We start from the raw sequence: 17,511 nt of genomic DNA, 5'->3' as shown, positions 1-17,511 counted from the left end.
GAAATGAAATAAAATAAATCAATATAAAATGATATATAATATGTATATAATAATTACAACTATAAAAAAAAAAAAAATTATGTAAGTCTCGATTAATTAAAGATATATATAAAAATATGTTATTACCATATAATAAACAGTCACCAAACTGAAGACACCGTCTTTGTTTTCTTTTTCTACTTCAATATTATTATTATTTATTATTTATTATTATTTTTTTTTTTTTGAATTATCATATTTTATTCAAAACAGCTGTTATACTATTATCAACAGTAAGTTTTTTTTTCTTCTTCTTTTTGTTTTTTGTTTTTGTTAAATCTTTTTTAATAGGATTATTATTTATATTATAATCACAACTTGTATTATTTGGACATTTTGAATTCTTATCTATATTCTTACAACACTTGAAACCCCATTTGTTTTTTTCTTTATCATAATAAGAACCATAAATAGATCTATGATTTTTTAAAAATATGTCTTCATCATATTTTGATCTTATAAGTATCTTATTTATAATATTTTCATTTGGAATAGTTTCATTTGAAATATTATTATGTAAAATTTTTTTTTTCATCGAATTCTCCTTTTTGAATTCTTTATTTATATCATATAATATATTGTGTACATCATTTTTATTTTCTTCTTCATTTTTACGTAATTGTTTTTTTAATTCATATAATTTATATTGTTCCTCTCTTTTCTTTAGGTATTTTTCTTCTTCTTCTTTTCGTTTTTTTTCATTCTCCTCAGCTAGCCATACTCTTTCCAAATTTTTTATATTACCTAAATGAAATGATATATATATATATATATATATATATATATGTATATATTCAAACAATGAAAAGGTAAATCATATATGGTCATTATATATTTATATATTCGTCTTATGAAAAAAACAATATCGTAAATTCATTAAATAAATATAATATATATATATATATATATATACATTTATAATTACATACCTGGATGAAAATGCTTGTGATTAATAAATGAAGCACTTTTATTTCCTATTTTGTTTATCCACATGATTTCGATGTTTTCATAGCATTGAAAAAAAAAATTAAAATGAAGATATATACAAAAAAGAAAAAGAAAAGAATATATGAAATAAATTATATTTGTTTTCTTTGATTAACACTCATCTTTACAAAAGTCCGTTTTTAAAAAAAAAAAAAAATATATATATATTTTTTACATATTTTCAATTTTTTTTTTTTTTTTTTTTTGTTCAATTTTTTTTGACTTGGAAAAATGAATTTACAATTTCAATTGAAACACAAATATTTTTTTAAATCATTTATTTTGCATATATATATAATATATATTTAATATATTCTTTTAATTTATATATTTATGAAAATTAAAATAAAAAAAAAAAAAGAAAAAAACAATAAAAAATGATATAGTAGTATATTATATTATTATATATATAATATTACCATTTTAAATGTATATAAATAAATGCGCTTTGTATATATAACAGTATTAATTTTATTTATATGAAAATTTTTTTTTTTTTTTTTTTTTTTTTGAAATTATTAAATAAGGACATGTTGAAAATTTTTTATATTATTTTTTTGTAAATGCAAATTATTCGTTTGTTTAAAAAAATTAAAAATATTAAATCATAAAAAATCCTTTCTACATTTTATAAATAAAAAGTAAGAGTTTTTGTTAATATAAACTTTCAGACGACTCAGATCCAGACTAAAAAAAAAAAAATAAATATAAATATAACATAAAATAAAATAAAATAAAATAACAAAAATAGAGATATACATATATCTACATATATATATATATATATTTCTTTTTTATTTTTATAATACTTCTTCTATGTCATATTTCCATAAATTAGTATTGTTGTAGACCATATTAATAGTATGAAGAAATAGCTGTAAAAATATATATATGTATAATAATTTTTCATATAATTATTATTATAAATTATATTTAATATTTCAAATATTTTTTGAATAAATAAATGTTACTAACCTTCTTTACGTTTTTTCCTGTATAAGCTGAAGTCAGCCAAAGTTGAACCATATGTTCATTCCTAAATAAAAATATATATATATATATATATATATATATGTGTATATTTATTTATTTATATTTATATAAAATGAAATTTACGTAAGTATTTTTTATTTTTATTTTCATTAATGCATTATTCTTACGAAAAATTTTCTGCTTCTCGAACTAAAGGACTGTTTTCATCTGCTAAATCTATAAAAAAAAAAGGGGGAAAAAAAACAAAAAAAAAAAAAAACATCTTAATAAATGGTACAATTAATATAATATGAAAATATAGTTTGATATATGTCTATATATATATATTTATTTTTACGTAAAAACATTTCAAACATTCTCATATTTTTTAATTTTCATTCATACCAGATTTATTTCCCACAAGAGATATAAATGGTTTTAGTGTCTATAAAAAAAAAAAAAAAAATTAAATTAAATTAAATTAAATACGAATAATTCTTGTATATATATCAAAATATTAATCTGCTATTGTTTACATTATTTTTTTATATTTTCTTACATAATATTTTTCATAAATACTAGACATATTTAAATATATCATTTTCACATATTCAAAAGTTGATCGATTAGTTAAATCGAAAACAAGAAAGTATGCCATTCTTCCTAAAATAAAATATTATTATACATTGAAAATATATATATATATATTTATTTATTTATGTATTCATATATTTTTTTTTTTTTTTTATTTGAGAGATATATTTTATGATCATTATAAATTATTACCATAACTAATCGAATTGTAAGGATCATGTGCTTGGAATTGAATAGACGGATTTTCGAAATAACTAAATACAGGATTCTTCATGTTCTTACTATTTGTTGTAACTATAAAAAAGGAGATACACTTATTTATATTTTTAAACATATATATAAGGATTAAATTAAGGTGATTAAATGAAATCAGTTATACATATATTTAAAATATAATGAATTATGGATATATATATATATATATATATATATATAAATATATATATTTATTTAAATACTAAGTTTATACTTTCCTTCCTCATCATATTTGTAAAATTATTTATATCAACATCAACAGATGTATCCTCTATTTCAACACAGAAAGCTCGATTTTTATCCTTATGAACTTTATAATATATCCTTTAAAAAATATAATATATATATATATATATATATATAAATTAAGACACATATATTATTTTAATTCTTTATATTAATATTTTCATTTCTCTTTTATTTTATTCATATATATATATATATATATATTTCTTTTCATTTACATTGGCAAAGGGGTATGTGAATAACTTGTAAATATGTCATTATTCATAATTGAATTTATTAAGGATGTTTTTCCTGTATTTAAATATCCTACAACAGTCAACTGCAATAATATCATATTTTATTTTATAATCATTAATAAGAGATCAAAAAAAAAAAAAAAATATATATATATATATATTCTTAGCTATATTTATATTTTCATGAAATAAATTCAAAATTTCATATAATGGATAATTGTATTCCGAACAATACTAATAAATATGTAACATAATAAATAATGTTACATAAAATAAAAAGTTGTATTATATACAAGACACATATTTTTATTTTACTTTTCAAATTAATTCAACATATTTATAAAATACAAAATGGTATAAAATGTATATATATATATATTTTTTTATTTGAAAATCACGTTATTATATCTTTTCATTTTATATTATATGATTAGATATTTTTTTTTTTTTTTTTTAAATTCACCTTATTATATTTTGCTATTTCATATTATTTGATTTGATATTTTTTATTATTTTCTTTTTTTTTTTTTTTTTTTTAATAAATCTAATTTTTTTAAAACAACCAAAAGAAAAAAAAAAAAAAAAAAAAAAAAAAAAAAAAAAAAAAAAAAAAAAAAAAAAAAAAAAAAAAATATATATAAGTAAAAAATATTAAGAAAATTTTTTTTTTTTTTTTTTTTTTTTTTTTTTTTTTTTTTTTTTTTTTTTTTTTTTTTTTTTTTTTTTTTTTTTTTTTTTTTTAATAAATTTAATTTTTTAAAAAAAAAAAAAAAAAAAAAAAAAAAAAAAAAAAAAAAAAAAATACATAGTATATGTATACATTTTTTGATATAATGCATATATATATATATATATATATTTATATGCATAAAGGTGTAAAAATATAAAATAGGAAAATATAAGACTTAATATTTATGTAGGTATTTTTTTTTCATTTTAAATAATATACAAAATAAAAAACATACAACATTAAATATATATATGTAATATGTATAATATATTTTTGGTTTTATTTAAAGATGAAAAATAAATTTAATTTTCTTTCCTTTTTTTTATTATTATGTGTGTGTTTTAATTCTTATAAAATAAGATCTTCTATATATATATATATTAAAAAATTAATATAGTATATTTTTGTTTATATAATATTATACGTTATACATGTATATATTTTTAAACATATCTCTAAAAAGACAAAAGTAAGAACAAACAAGTATAAATTGACTATAGAAGAATAATTGGAGGCATAAGAATGAGTTTAAATGTAAATAAAAAAAAATAAGTTATATATATATATATATATATATATATATATATATGTATGTATTTATGTATGTATTTTGATTTGTTCATTTATTAAAACATATATAATATATCATAGACACAAAATAACTTCATAAAAATACATTCATTTTTTAGTATTAAAATGTTGAAAATATTCTTATAATATTTTTAAAAGAATAAATATGGAAAAATGTATATGAAACAGATATAAGATCAAAAATATATATATATATATATATATATATATATCTTTTAATTTTTTCTTTTTTTTTTTTTTTTCTATTTAGGGGGTAGATCTAAATACTACAGATTTTATAAACGTAATGTAGCATATGCTTTTATATTATATTTACATATATAAATATATACATATATTTGTATTTATTTAAATTTTTGTGTCTTTTGCTTTTATAGGAAAAAGAAGAGTGGATGAAAAAATATGAAAATATCGAATTAGAATACTCTGCCCTCAAAAAAAAATTTGAAGAATTTTCTATAGACTACAAAAATAAGAATGAAGAAATAAAAAATTTTGCAGCAATAAAAAAGGATATGGTACTTCGATATGCATACATGGTAAAAAATATAGTAATAAATATAAATATATATATATATATATATATATATATATATATACAAACCTTATAATATTCATGTTTAATCGTAATACATAATATGTGCATCTTATTTATTTAACTAGCACACACCCATTTTCATATACAATTACTTACATTTGCAGAAAAATGAAAACGAATTTCTTAAGACACAACTGAATATTTTAATACTAGAAAAAGAAGATGAAGAGAAAAAAAAAAGAGAACTGATGGAAATAAACGAAAAACAAAAAAGAGAAATAGAAGGGTACAAGAAAATATTTGAAGGAGTTAAAAGTTATAGTATATCATTTAAAAAGAAAAATGAAGAAGCCGAAAAGAAAATATGCACTCTTATTGATAATGATATATTATTAAAAAAGGATAACATATTATTAAAAGAAGTTGTTAAGACAAGTGAGAAATTGAATAATATAAATAATAATGTAAATAAATTATTACAATTAGAAATTGATGATACGAAAAAAAGGTTGCATGCTGCGAATAAGAAGATTGAAGATTTTTATAAATCTTTTAATATATTAAAAAAGAATTATTTAAAATATAAACAAGATAATGATAAAAAAATGATGTTATTAATACAAAGTAATGATAATTTAAAAAATGAGTTAGAAGAAAAGAAACATATACAAATGTATAATGATGAATGTAAAATACATATGGATGATTTCAATAGATCAAATATTTTATTAGAATATTATGAAATAAAATATAAAGTAAATAATATGAATAAAACAATTTTGTGCAATAAAATGAATATGTTATATGATGATTTATATGATGAAAAAAGAAAAGAAAAAAATAATGAAATAAATATATTTATTGACAATCATAAAGTTAATAATAATGATATATATAATAATAACCATATGAAGGAAAATAATAATTTTCATACCCTAATGGATAAATTAAAAAATAAGATTTTAAAAGAAGAAACAAATGATGACATATACAATTTATTCTTTTACAATTTATCATTACATGATTATAAGAAACAAATAGAAAACATCCACAAGTATTATGAGGAAGATATATATGTAGATGAAAATGTGGACATATTAATAATACAAAATAATTTTCATATTTCTTACATATTAAAAATATTGAATTTTAATATAAAAATAATGAATGATATCATAGATTGTTATAATATTAGCCAGATACTTTTAAAATATATATATAATACATACTTAGAAAAAACAATCCAACATATATATAATTCTATCTCTATTGATATTATAGAAGAGAAATGTTGTATTAGATTTGGAGTTTTTTTTTTTATTACCTTATCAAATTTTTTGTTATGTATAATTATATATATGAAACTTATGAGAAGTTTAGATCAAGACACTTATATAAAATTAATAGAGAATGAGGAAATTATAAAATTATTTTGTGTGAGTAAATATATACTTGAAAAATATATGGAGAAAATACGGATGAAATTGTTTTCTTCAAATACTGATTATATTACATTGTATATGATAAGTCACCGGTTAAAGGAGCTTTATTATTCTGTTTATTGTTCAAATATTAAAAATAAAAATAAAAATAAAAAAAAAAACAAAAATAATAATAATAATAATAATAATAATAACGAAAGTGATAAAAAAAATAATAATAGTGATAATGTATTAATTCATTTGAAATATATAAATAATGACACTCTTAAGGATAACACAATATATAATATAGATCATAAAAATATTACATCTCTTGAATTATTTTGTTTTCTTAATTTTACCCTTGCGATATCTATCCTTTTAATAATAGATACAGATATGATACTAGAATGTGATTGCGATATAAATTTACAAATAGAGATAGTTAAAAAATGTAAGGATATGATCCAAACGATTAAAGTTCCTAAGAAAATTATCAATCTTAGTATCATTCCACTAAATAAATATAAAATGTCTTTTAAAAATTATATAGAACATATAACTAATTTCCAACAAGTAGTAACACAAAATATAAATCCTATGGAAGATACAACAAGAAGAGAAAAAATTTCTAACGAATTTATAAATAATTTAAGTACCCAAATTTTAAACCAATTAAATATAATTGAAGGTGAATGTTGTACTATGTATTCTATAAATATAGATAATGAACAAAATAAAGATAAAAAAAAAAAATGTGTTTTATATCCCTTAGAAATATGCGATATATATATAAAAATATATAACAAAATAGTATCGAATAAAAATAAAAATATGATAGAAAAAAAAGATATAGCACAAAAGGATAATATAATAAAGAATCTAAAAAATGAAATTATTCTTCTAGAAAATAAAATAAAATCAATCAAAAGTAAGATGAATGTATTAATTATTAAGGAAGAAAAATCTAGAAAAATACATATGGATTTGAATATATTAAAAAAAGAGAAAGAAGAATATATACAAATCATAAATAATTTAAGAAAAGTTCAAAATAATAATAATAATGAAATTTCATATATTACAAAACAATATAATGATACCAAAAATAAATATATGGAATTATTAAAAAATTCAGAAGGAAAAAAAAAAAAAAAATATCAAAATAATAATAAAAACATGGATGAGTATTCAAATATAGATAATATATATTATATGAAAAAGGTTATAAATAATTTATATTATGAAAACTTTCTAAATAACATTAACAAATATTATTATTTATATAACCAAATGGATGATCACTATTGTCATAATTATGATAAATTAACTTCTAATATAAAAGGAGGAATAACAAAAAATATAAACAAAAAAAGAAAAGACATCTCAAAAATGGAAAGTAATGATATTATTAATACAACTGATGTTAATGATAATATTGATTCGTTTGGATGTAATACATGTTATAACAACACTTTTCATATAAACAATATTAATAATTATACAATAGAAAAATTTATAAGAAATAATTTTATTAGTAACCATTTTTATAATAATTGTGAGGATAATATTTTATTTGATGATATATATAATTGTGAAATTATTAAAAATAGATTATCTAAGAATAAAAATGAGTATTTTAAAAATAAAATTTTTCAATACTGTTTTACAAATACATATGAATTTAATGATATGAATAATAAAAATATACACATTATAGATATTATAGAAAGATATAAAAATTTAAAAAACGAGATTTTAATAGAAATATTAAATACAAGTAATGATGATCAAATTATGTGTAACAAACAAAGTAATCTATACAAAAAAAAAAAAAAAAATTATATTCATTTATATCATAAAATCATAGAATTAAAACAAAAGATAAAACAATATTATCATAATTATAATATTACTTTATATAATCAAAATAATTACTCCTTAAATAAAATACTAAACATAACCATTCAACAAAATGGTGCAAATGACCAAAATGATGATATATCAAATTCACTAGAAAATTTTAATAAAATGAAAAGTTCTTATAAATATGAGAGTCAGGATAAAAACTATAATGATGAACAAACATTACAAATAAATGAAAATAAAACTTTAACGAAATCTCATATTAAGGAAGATAAAATTATATTAGGTCATGATTCTTTAGGACATCTAATACAAAATATATTTAATATATAGAAAGGAAATATATACATATTAATATATATATGTATAAATTAATATGGTAAATATTTATTTTTTTTCAATATATATATATATATATATATATATGTAAGATGGAAAAAGGATTAAGCACAATAAGATATAATGTTTACACATATACATATATATATATATATATAATTTTTTTTTTTTTTTTTTTTTTTTTTTAATGAACACATATGCATAGTCATTCTTGGTATCCTTTTTCAATCATAATAAAAAAAATATTAAAATAAGTGTTTTAATATATATATTATTTTATTTTTATTTTATAATTAAAGAATAATATATACCTGTGTTTTTTCTTTTTTTTTTTTTTTTTTTTTTTTTTTTTTTTTATATAATTAAATGTGTTTTTATAACAACATAATTTTTGAATGTGTACGAAAAATCTTATATAATCAATCTTGTATTAATTTTAATAAAAAAAAAAAAAAAATAAAAAAAAATAAAATATAATTTTTTTTTTTAATAATCAAAGAAACTATCAACATTAAATAAATAAATATATAATATATTTATGATGATAATATATCAAGCTCGTTATATTTTTTGAGAAAAAACTTAAATATATTCTTGTTAAGTTGTATAAAATATATATATAAATATTTAAAAAGCATATTCTTAATATAATAAGAGTCCAAAAAAATGGCATAAATTTTAAGATATATATATTATGTAATTCATTCCATTGTATGAATTTATTCATTTTAATTTTTACATATATATATATATATATATATATATATGTAATATATCCTTTTGTATATGTTCCTTTTATAAAACAAATTTTCTGTTATATCATCTTATAATTCTTTCTTTTTTAAAAGAATGAGAGTATCAAATTTGACTTCTTTACTAAAAAATGGAAAAGTAAACAAAAGAAGAAAACAAAATTCCATGTGTTTTTTATTTTGGGGGGTAAAGAGATATGAAAGCACAAGGGTAGTATCAAAAAATGAAACTAAGGATAATATAAAAAATAAAGAATGTAGTGAAAATAAAAATAACTATGAAAGTAGTGAAATATGTTCTTCTTTTGAAGAAAAGAAAAATACAAACATAAATATAAATAAAAATGATAGTTATATAAAAATGAATGAAGAATTAAATGAAAATATAAAGCATAGTAATCTTAGTAGAAAGACATATGACATATTAAAATATTATGATGATAATAAAAATATAATAAAAACAACTAGATATATATTAAAAGAACACATTAATTATAATATATATATTAAAGAATTAAATACGTTTTATAATTATTTCTATAATGCTTATCCTTTTTTTATAACAAAATATATAAATTATTTTAAAGAACATATATTAATGAATTATAATGATAATATCAAAACAAATTCTTTTTTTAGTAATTATAAAAATAATGAAGATATAAAAAAATTTTTATCATTATTTCATTATTTTAATGATAAAAATAATCTTTTTATAAATAATCATCATGTACAAAAAATTATTTTAAAAAGTCTCGATTGCCCAAATAATGTTACACAATTTTTAAGAGGTTTAAAAGATAATATATATTTTATTAACAATAAGAATAAAAAGGATTTATTAGAAATAAAGAAAATGTTTTGTGAGAAAATAATCGAATGTATTGATAATATTAATGATATAAATAAAAAAATAGAAATTTTATTATATCTTTCTAATATATGTGATAAGGATAAAACATATGATTCTATATATTATATACACATTAATAAAAAAATAGAACAAATTTATAATGAGTTAAATAAGAAAAATAAAAAAACTGTAGAAGATCAATATATGATGTTCTTACTATATAAAGAATATCTTTCATCAAAAAATGAGAAGTATGCTAAAATGGATATAAAAAATTTTCTTTCTCAAGAATTATCATTTTATAATTTTTTAAAAAATGAAAATATTAATATATGTTTATTAAGTTTAATATATCGTGATTTATCCTTTTTAAATAATTATGAAATTAAATATGTCTTGATGAATTTGGTTTACTCAAAAATTAGTTGTTCCGATTTTTTTCTTTATTCTTCTAAAGAGGATTTATTAAATAATAAAAATATTAAAAACCATGTCCTATTCAAGGAACATAATAATAACATGAATATAAATGAAAGTAATATATTAAAAGTGGAAAATTATAAATTAAATGATCATCATGATAATAATAATATGAATACTCAAATTAATCACAATAATAATATGTTAAATAGTGGAATTCGTAATTTCTTTGCTAACTCTTTATTGAGAAATAATTTTTTTGCTTCTCTTAGAAATGAAGACATGACACATTCATCAAATATATTGAATTATAATTCTCATAATGTAAATAATACTAATATATATAATTACGTTTTTTATAATTTACTTACATCTATTATACAATTAAATGAATCACAGAAAAGATCGTTTGATGTTATTTTTCTAAATAAAATGAAATTGTTTTTATTACATAACCAAAAACATAATCATAATCTTCTAATTCCATATATTTTAAAGATTAAAGAAAATGTAGATTATATGAATAACTTTTTATTTATGAATAACATATTTTTAATAAAATATGTGTTAAAATATAAACATATATTTTCAAATAATTTATATTTATATATACTTAATGTTTTTTCTAATACTATTCATATGATTAAGAAGGACCATCATTTTACAGATATAAATAAAAGAAATATCAACTTATTAAATGATTGTAAAAAAATTATTAATTATTTTATAAATGAAATATATTATTCTATAAATCTATATACACTAAAAGAATTTATACAGTTTGTTAATTTGTTGAATAAATTCCCTTCAAATTTTACTTTCGAAATTAAAAATAATTTATATCATCAAAATGAGAATAAAATAGAAAATATAAATAAGTGTAATATATATGATAATAATATAATGGATATAACAAATATTTTACATTTTAATAACGAAAATATAAGTAGCAAACTAGATAATAATATTAAATATGATAATAATGATAATAATAATAATATAATAAATAAAAATCCAAATATACCATCAAACATAAAGGATAATAATAAAAATATAATTAAGTCTAACATTAGTGATAAACAAAATAATGTTCTATACTCTTCCATTTTAAACAAAAATAATTTCAAAACAAAAAAAAATACACACACTATTATTAATAAAGATGATTTTATTATACTAATATCTCTATCAATATTTAACGAAATTAATGAAGATTTTATTTTAAAAATTAAAGAAAAAGAGAAAGATATAATTAAAAATAATAATATACAATATCAATATCAAATATATGAATATATAATTGAGCATCATTATATTCCTTTTATTAATAATACATCAAATTATGTTCATTTATTAAATCAGAAATATGATGAAAATACAAGAGAGCAAATTATGAACTATTTTATCATGTTTACATATATTAACCAATTAGATATATCAGAAATATGTTCACTAGTAAATGTAATGTATAAAATAAATAAATTTCAATCCTTCATAGACTTTTATATATCTAAACATATACAAAAATTGTTGAATGAAAAATTGGAACATGTAATGTATTCTAAAGGAAGTGGGAAGAAAAAAGAGATGGGTAATTATGAATTTGATGAAAATTATTTGGACGACTATATAAGTAAAATGAACATTGAGAAAAGTATAAACAATGTGGATAATATAAATAAAGTGGATAATATAAATAAAGTGGATAGCACAAACATTGTTAACAACCCAAACAGTGTGAATGAGAATGATTCTGTTTTGTCCTCCCATTTTGAGCAAATCAATTTAAATACACATTTTATATACACTTCCAACTTTGAAAAATATTATTACGATTATGATATGAACACAAGCATTATTAACTTGTTCATATTATTAAATGAAAAAAGCCAAACAAGAAATATGCTTGCAACATTTTTACCTTATATAGATTATACAAAAATTAATATTTTTAAAATTAATTTAAATAAATTCTTTTCTTCATCTTATATAAATAATGAAACAAATAATGAAAAGGAAAACATTATAAAGGTAAAAGAAGAAAATGAACGATATAAAGACAAATTAAACAAAATTAATAATTTCAACACCACCCCTTTTGATAATAATACAGATACTACATGCAATAATAATAATAATAATAATAATAATAATAATAATAATAATAGTCATAGTAATTATTACAGTGATAAAAGTGCAAGTTATACTAATATATTGAATGGGTTATTTGGTGATTCTTTTAATATAAACAAAAATGAACATAACCAAAATATTAATAATAATTATGAAGAATATACACTTAACCACCCTGTCATATATAATATTATACAAAGTAGACTAAGGTATAATATTAATTTGAAAAATTATTTAGAAAATAATGAAAAGGACATCACGAATGAAGAAACAAAACAATTTTTAAAGAAAGAAATATTATCATTGCAAAATATAACAAGTTTGATAAGTTATATAAATAATATAAAAGAAAATAATACCAATTATGATAATAATAATAATATTATGAATAGTATAAACAATTTTAATAATATAAATTGTATTAATAATAATGATAACAATAATTATTCTTCTGTACATATGGATCTTTTAAATTTGGCCTTAAAAAATCTGATTTTTTGTAAAAATGATATTGTAGATATTAAAAGCTATAGATTGATATCTAATGTGTTATTAAATATAAATAATATTTATCAAAAAATATATATATCATCAAAATATTCATATTTAAATATACTTATAATGAATTATATTAAGCGTATGGAAACGTTTTTACCATTTTTTAACTTACAGGATTATTTACAAATATTACAAATATATATAAAATATAATTTATCAAACATTTATATGAAGTATTTATATATTTTAAATAATGAATTAAATAAAATAAATATAAAAAATATTAATTATCCTTTTGTATATGTTATCTTATATTTCTACTTCAAATTAAATTATGTAAATGAAACATTTGTATTTAAATTATTAAATCATTATATATCTTCATTAAAACAACAACAATATTATATGGATTCATCTATTATACAAAATCTAATTAAAACTAATGATGTCTTAATTAATTTGTGTGTAAAAAACAAGGAAGTACTTTATTTTAATTATATGATTTTACAAAAATATGGTAATTTTAAGGATAATTTAGAATTAGAGGAAAATATAGAAATCGACCAAAAGAATAATGAAGTACTTGAACAAAATAATATGGAACATATAAATGAACACATTACATCAGCAATTAAAATAAATGACAATAGCGTAAGTACAAATCATATGTCATCATCTTTTCATCCTAAGGAAGAGAAAGAACAAAATATAAATATGAACCACTTAGAAAACAATACAAATAATAATTATAATAATAATAATAAAAATAATAATAATAATTATCAAAATACTCATTATATGGAACAAAATAATGAAAATACAATAAACTATAATTTTGACACAACACAATATAATAACTTGGAAGGAAATCAAAAAGAATCTACTTCCCAAGAAGAAATAGATAATTCATCCTATAATACAAATGACATTAATTATAATTCCAATCAAATTAATCAAATCAATAATACAAATAATAGTGTTCAGAAAAACATTGTTACATCCAAATTCGAATTATCATTAAACCAGAAATTAAATATTATGTACTTTCTTTGCAAATTTCATTTTTATAATGAAACAATAAAAATGTTTTACTTGCAAGTAATAAATGAATGTATGAATAATAAAAATGCTAATCTCAATGATGAAGATTATTGTAAATTATATGAAATATATGTACAAGTCATACTCAATTTTTATTTCCTTTCCTTCAATAAAAATAATAAATATATTAATTATATTTTAAGCAATCTTCCTTGTTATTATTGGTACAAAAGGGAAGAAGATAAATTAAATTTTTTTTTATCATCAAAAGAATATAATAATATACACCATATACTCAAATTGGTAAATTTACCTTTTCTCGTACCTACATTGACCGAAATTTACTTTATTCATTTGTTTAATGATTCAAAAAATGATAATTACAATAATCATATACCAAATAATTGTTTGCATTATTATCAAAAATATAACTTGCTTATTGACGATATAAAAAATAAGAATATTGCAATTTTATGTGTTCCAGAGGAAAACGAATTACGGTAATTTAATTATAATGTGTATATGGATATATATAATATATATGTATATATATATATATATATATTTATGTATTTTTATTTTTATATTAGCTAGATGTTCATAAAAATTATATAATATGTACCTTTTTATTTTTTTATATTAGCTAGATGCTCATAAAAATTATATGATAATTATCATTTTTTTTTTTTTTTTATATTAGCTAGCTGTTCATAACATATATATAATATATAACATATAACATATAATATTTTTTATTTTAATAATTTTGTTCTTTTTTTTTAGGGATGGAAATCACGGTAAAAGGATATTAATGAATGAGAGTTATTATATTTATGAGAATATTAAAAAGACCTATGCAACTTCGTTGTTATTTCTAAGTGAAGTAATTTATAAAAAATAGAATAAAAATATTGAATAAATAAAAATATGTGAATATATAAAGATAACTATTATATTTAATAAAAATATATATTTGTTTTATTTTCACAATATTTTTCATTCTTTTTATAATATTAATTATTTTTCTTTTTTTTTTTTTCAGTGGAATGGCTTAAGTACAGAAGGAAAATGTGATTATATTTTAAAGGTTATTCATTCAGCAATAAATAATTAAGAAGAACATTTATTTATTCATAATATATTTCCTGAAATCTATAAAAAGGATATAAAAAAATATATATATATATATATATATATATATATATATTAATATTTATATTAATTTATTTATTTATTCTTTTTCATTTCATATATTTTTTAAAATTATATTTTTTATTAATATAATACATTCAATTGAATTCCTGTGTTGTAATTTTTTTTGTTTTTCTATTTTTTGCATCTCTTCTTGTTCTTTTAACGTTCCACCTTCAAAAAAGGCTTCAACACATCTATGGATAAATATATTCATATATATAATATATATATATATATATATATATATATATATATATATATATAATTATATATTTACTATATTTTAACCTTCTCTCATCCGTTTTAATTGGTTTATAATCCAGAAAGGTTAACCTTTTCAATTTATGAATAAATAATTTTCTGTAATTATTATATGTCAATAACTAAAAGGAAAACAATATATTATATAGGTATAATGGGAAGAAGTATATATATATATTTATTTATTTTATCCCTTTTTTTTTTAATTAAATGTTTTAATTTTACGATTGGGTTGTTCATTAAATACAGAATAGACAGATTTTCTAACATTAACAAATCGTCTAAAATGTCCTCATTTATTTTATTATTGCTTAAGTTTAAAATATGTATATTTTTATTCTTATGTAATATGGAAATATTTGGTGATCCTTTACTACCTAAGCAATTATTGCTTAAATTTAAATCTTCTAGGCAATCTAAATAATCTATCATTAAGGTAATAAAAAATATATATATCATAATTATATATTTGAATATATCTTCTCATTTTTTAATTTTCTATATTTTATTCGTTCATATATTAATAACCCAAATTTTCTACAAGAAATATATTATTATCCTCCAAATTTAATATTCTCAATCTCCTCAAGTTATTCAAATTTTCAATTTTTTTTATTTGATTGCAGTTGAGATATCTTTTAAAATCACAACAAAAATGTATGAATTATTATAGAAAAAATACACACATATATATATATATATATATATATATTTATTTATTTATTTATATATTTACTAACAGAGCAATAAGATTTATACAACAATCAAGTCCGTCTATTTTTTCTAAAGCTTTAAAAGGATAAGCACATGTATTATATATTTAATAATAAGATTATTATCATTTTGTGTGTGTTATAAAGACAAATGTAAAAATATTTTCTTATTTTCTTATTATCTTATTTTTATTTTATTTTTTTTAAGAAACCGTTATTGTTTAGATATAATGTTTTTAAATTATGTAGATTCTGAAGACATTCTATTTTGGTATATAATTTATTATTCAAATAAAGAACATCATTTAATTCCATGACGGAATAATATCCTTCATTTTTTTCTATAATATTTTTAACTTCATCATTATTTAAAATATTCTGCATTTTGTAAATATACATATATAAAAAGCATATATACAAAATAATTAAATAAATATATATTACATATATATTATTTATATGTATTTATTTATTTGTAAATTAATACTACTTTTATCTTTTATAAATTTAATAAAAGTTTCTAATATAAATAATAATGACAAATAATTAAAACATATGGAAATTTTCAATAAAAAAAAAAAAATAAAAAAAACTAAAATTTTTATATCTATTAAAAATATATATAATTTTACAGTAAAAGTAATTTACAGCTTAAAGAGAGTAAAAATAAATAAATAAAATATATTTATATATATTTTTACATATGTATGTATGTGTGGATGCATATGTATAATATATAATACTTTATTAAACATTATTATTATAAAAAAAAAAAAAAATAAATAAGCGAGTGAATTTTTCTTTTTTTTTAAAATCAAAAAGTAAAATGAGT

At 16.8% G+C, this 17,511-nt stretch overlaps 5 protein-coding genes across 5 annotated transcripts; 2 read left to right on the top strand and 3 right to left on the bottom strand.

Moving 5' to 3' along the window:
* Nucleotides 1-232: 232 nt before the first annotated feature.
* Nucleotides 233-1,032, bottom strand: PGSY75_1348200 (putative step II splicing factor; the record flags this gene model as incomplete). The annotated part of the gene is made up of 2 exons (XM_018787516.1): nt 233-783; nt 969-1,032. 2 exons carry the CDS (start codon nt 1,030-1,032, stop codon nt 233-235), a joined length of 615 nt encoding a protein of 204 aa, XP_018640258.1.
* A 648-nt stretch (nt 1,033-1,680) lies between these two features.
* On the bottom strand, nt 1,681-3,427 carry PGSY75_1348100 (putative GTPase; the record flags this gene model as incomplete). Its single annotated transcript, XM_018787515.1, has 9 exons — nt 1,681-1,713; nt 1,836-1,901; nt 2,002-2,062; nt 2,187-2,235; nt 2,404-2,443; nt 2,558-2,661; nt 2,785-2,886; nt 3,062-3,171; nt 3,312-3,427. The coding sequence occupies 9 exons, from the start codon at nt 3,425-3,427 to the stop codon at nt 1,681-1,683; spliced, it is 681 nt and encodes a 226-aa protein (XP_018640257.1).
* Nucleotides 3,428-4,581: 1,154 nt separating this feature from the next.
* PGSY75_1348000 (hypothetical protein) lies at nt 4,582-8,808 on the top strand (the record flags this gene model as incomplete). Its single annotated transcript, XM_018787514.1, has 4 exons — nt 4,582-4,593; nt 4,901-4,933; nt 5,028-5,189; nt 5,353-8,808. The coding sequence occupies 4 exons, from the start codon at nt 4,582-4,584 to the stop codon at nt 8,806-8,808; spliced, it is 3,663 nt and encodes a 1,220-aa protein (XP_018640256.1).
* Nucleotides 8,809-9,663: 855 nt separating this feature from the next.
* PGSY75_1347900 (hypothetical protein) lies at nt 9,664-15,625 on the top strand (the record flags this gene model as incomplete). Its single annotated transcript, XM_018787513.1, has 3 exons — nt 9,664-15,011; nt 15,295-15,394; nt 15,554-15,625. The coding sequence occupies 3 exons, from the start codon at nt 9,664-9,666 to the stop codon at nt 15,623-15,625; spliced, it is 5,520 nt and encodes a 1,839-aa protein (XP_018640255.1).
* A 132-nt stretch (nt 15,626-15,757) lies between these two features.
* Nucleotides 15,758-17,063, bottom strand: PGSY75_1347800 (leucine-rich repeat protein; the record flags this gene model as incomplete). Its single annotated transcript, XM_018787512.1, has 6 exons — nt 15,758-15,899; nt 15,994-16,088; nt 16,192-16,391; nt 16,495-16,601; nt 16,707-16,755; nt 16,892-17,063. The coding sequence occupies 6 exons, from the start codon at nt 17,061-17,063 to the stop codon at nt 15,758-15,760; spliced, it is 765 nt and encodes a 254-aa protein (XP_018640254.1).
* Nucleotides 17,064-17,511: the final 448 nt, after the last annotated feature.

The sequence above is a fragment of the Plasmodium gaboni genome, chromosome 13 (genome assembly GCF_001602025.1).
Source record: "Plasmodium gaboni strain SY75 chromosome 13, whole genome shotgun sequence".
NCBI classification, from domain to species: domain Eukaryota; phylum Apicomplexa; class Aconoidasida; order Haemosporida; family Plasmodiidae; genus Plasmodium; species Plasmodium gaboni.
This window is presented reverse-complemented; position numbering and strand designations above follow the sequence as displayed.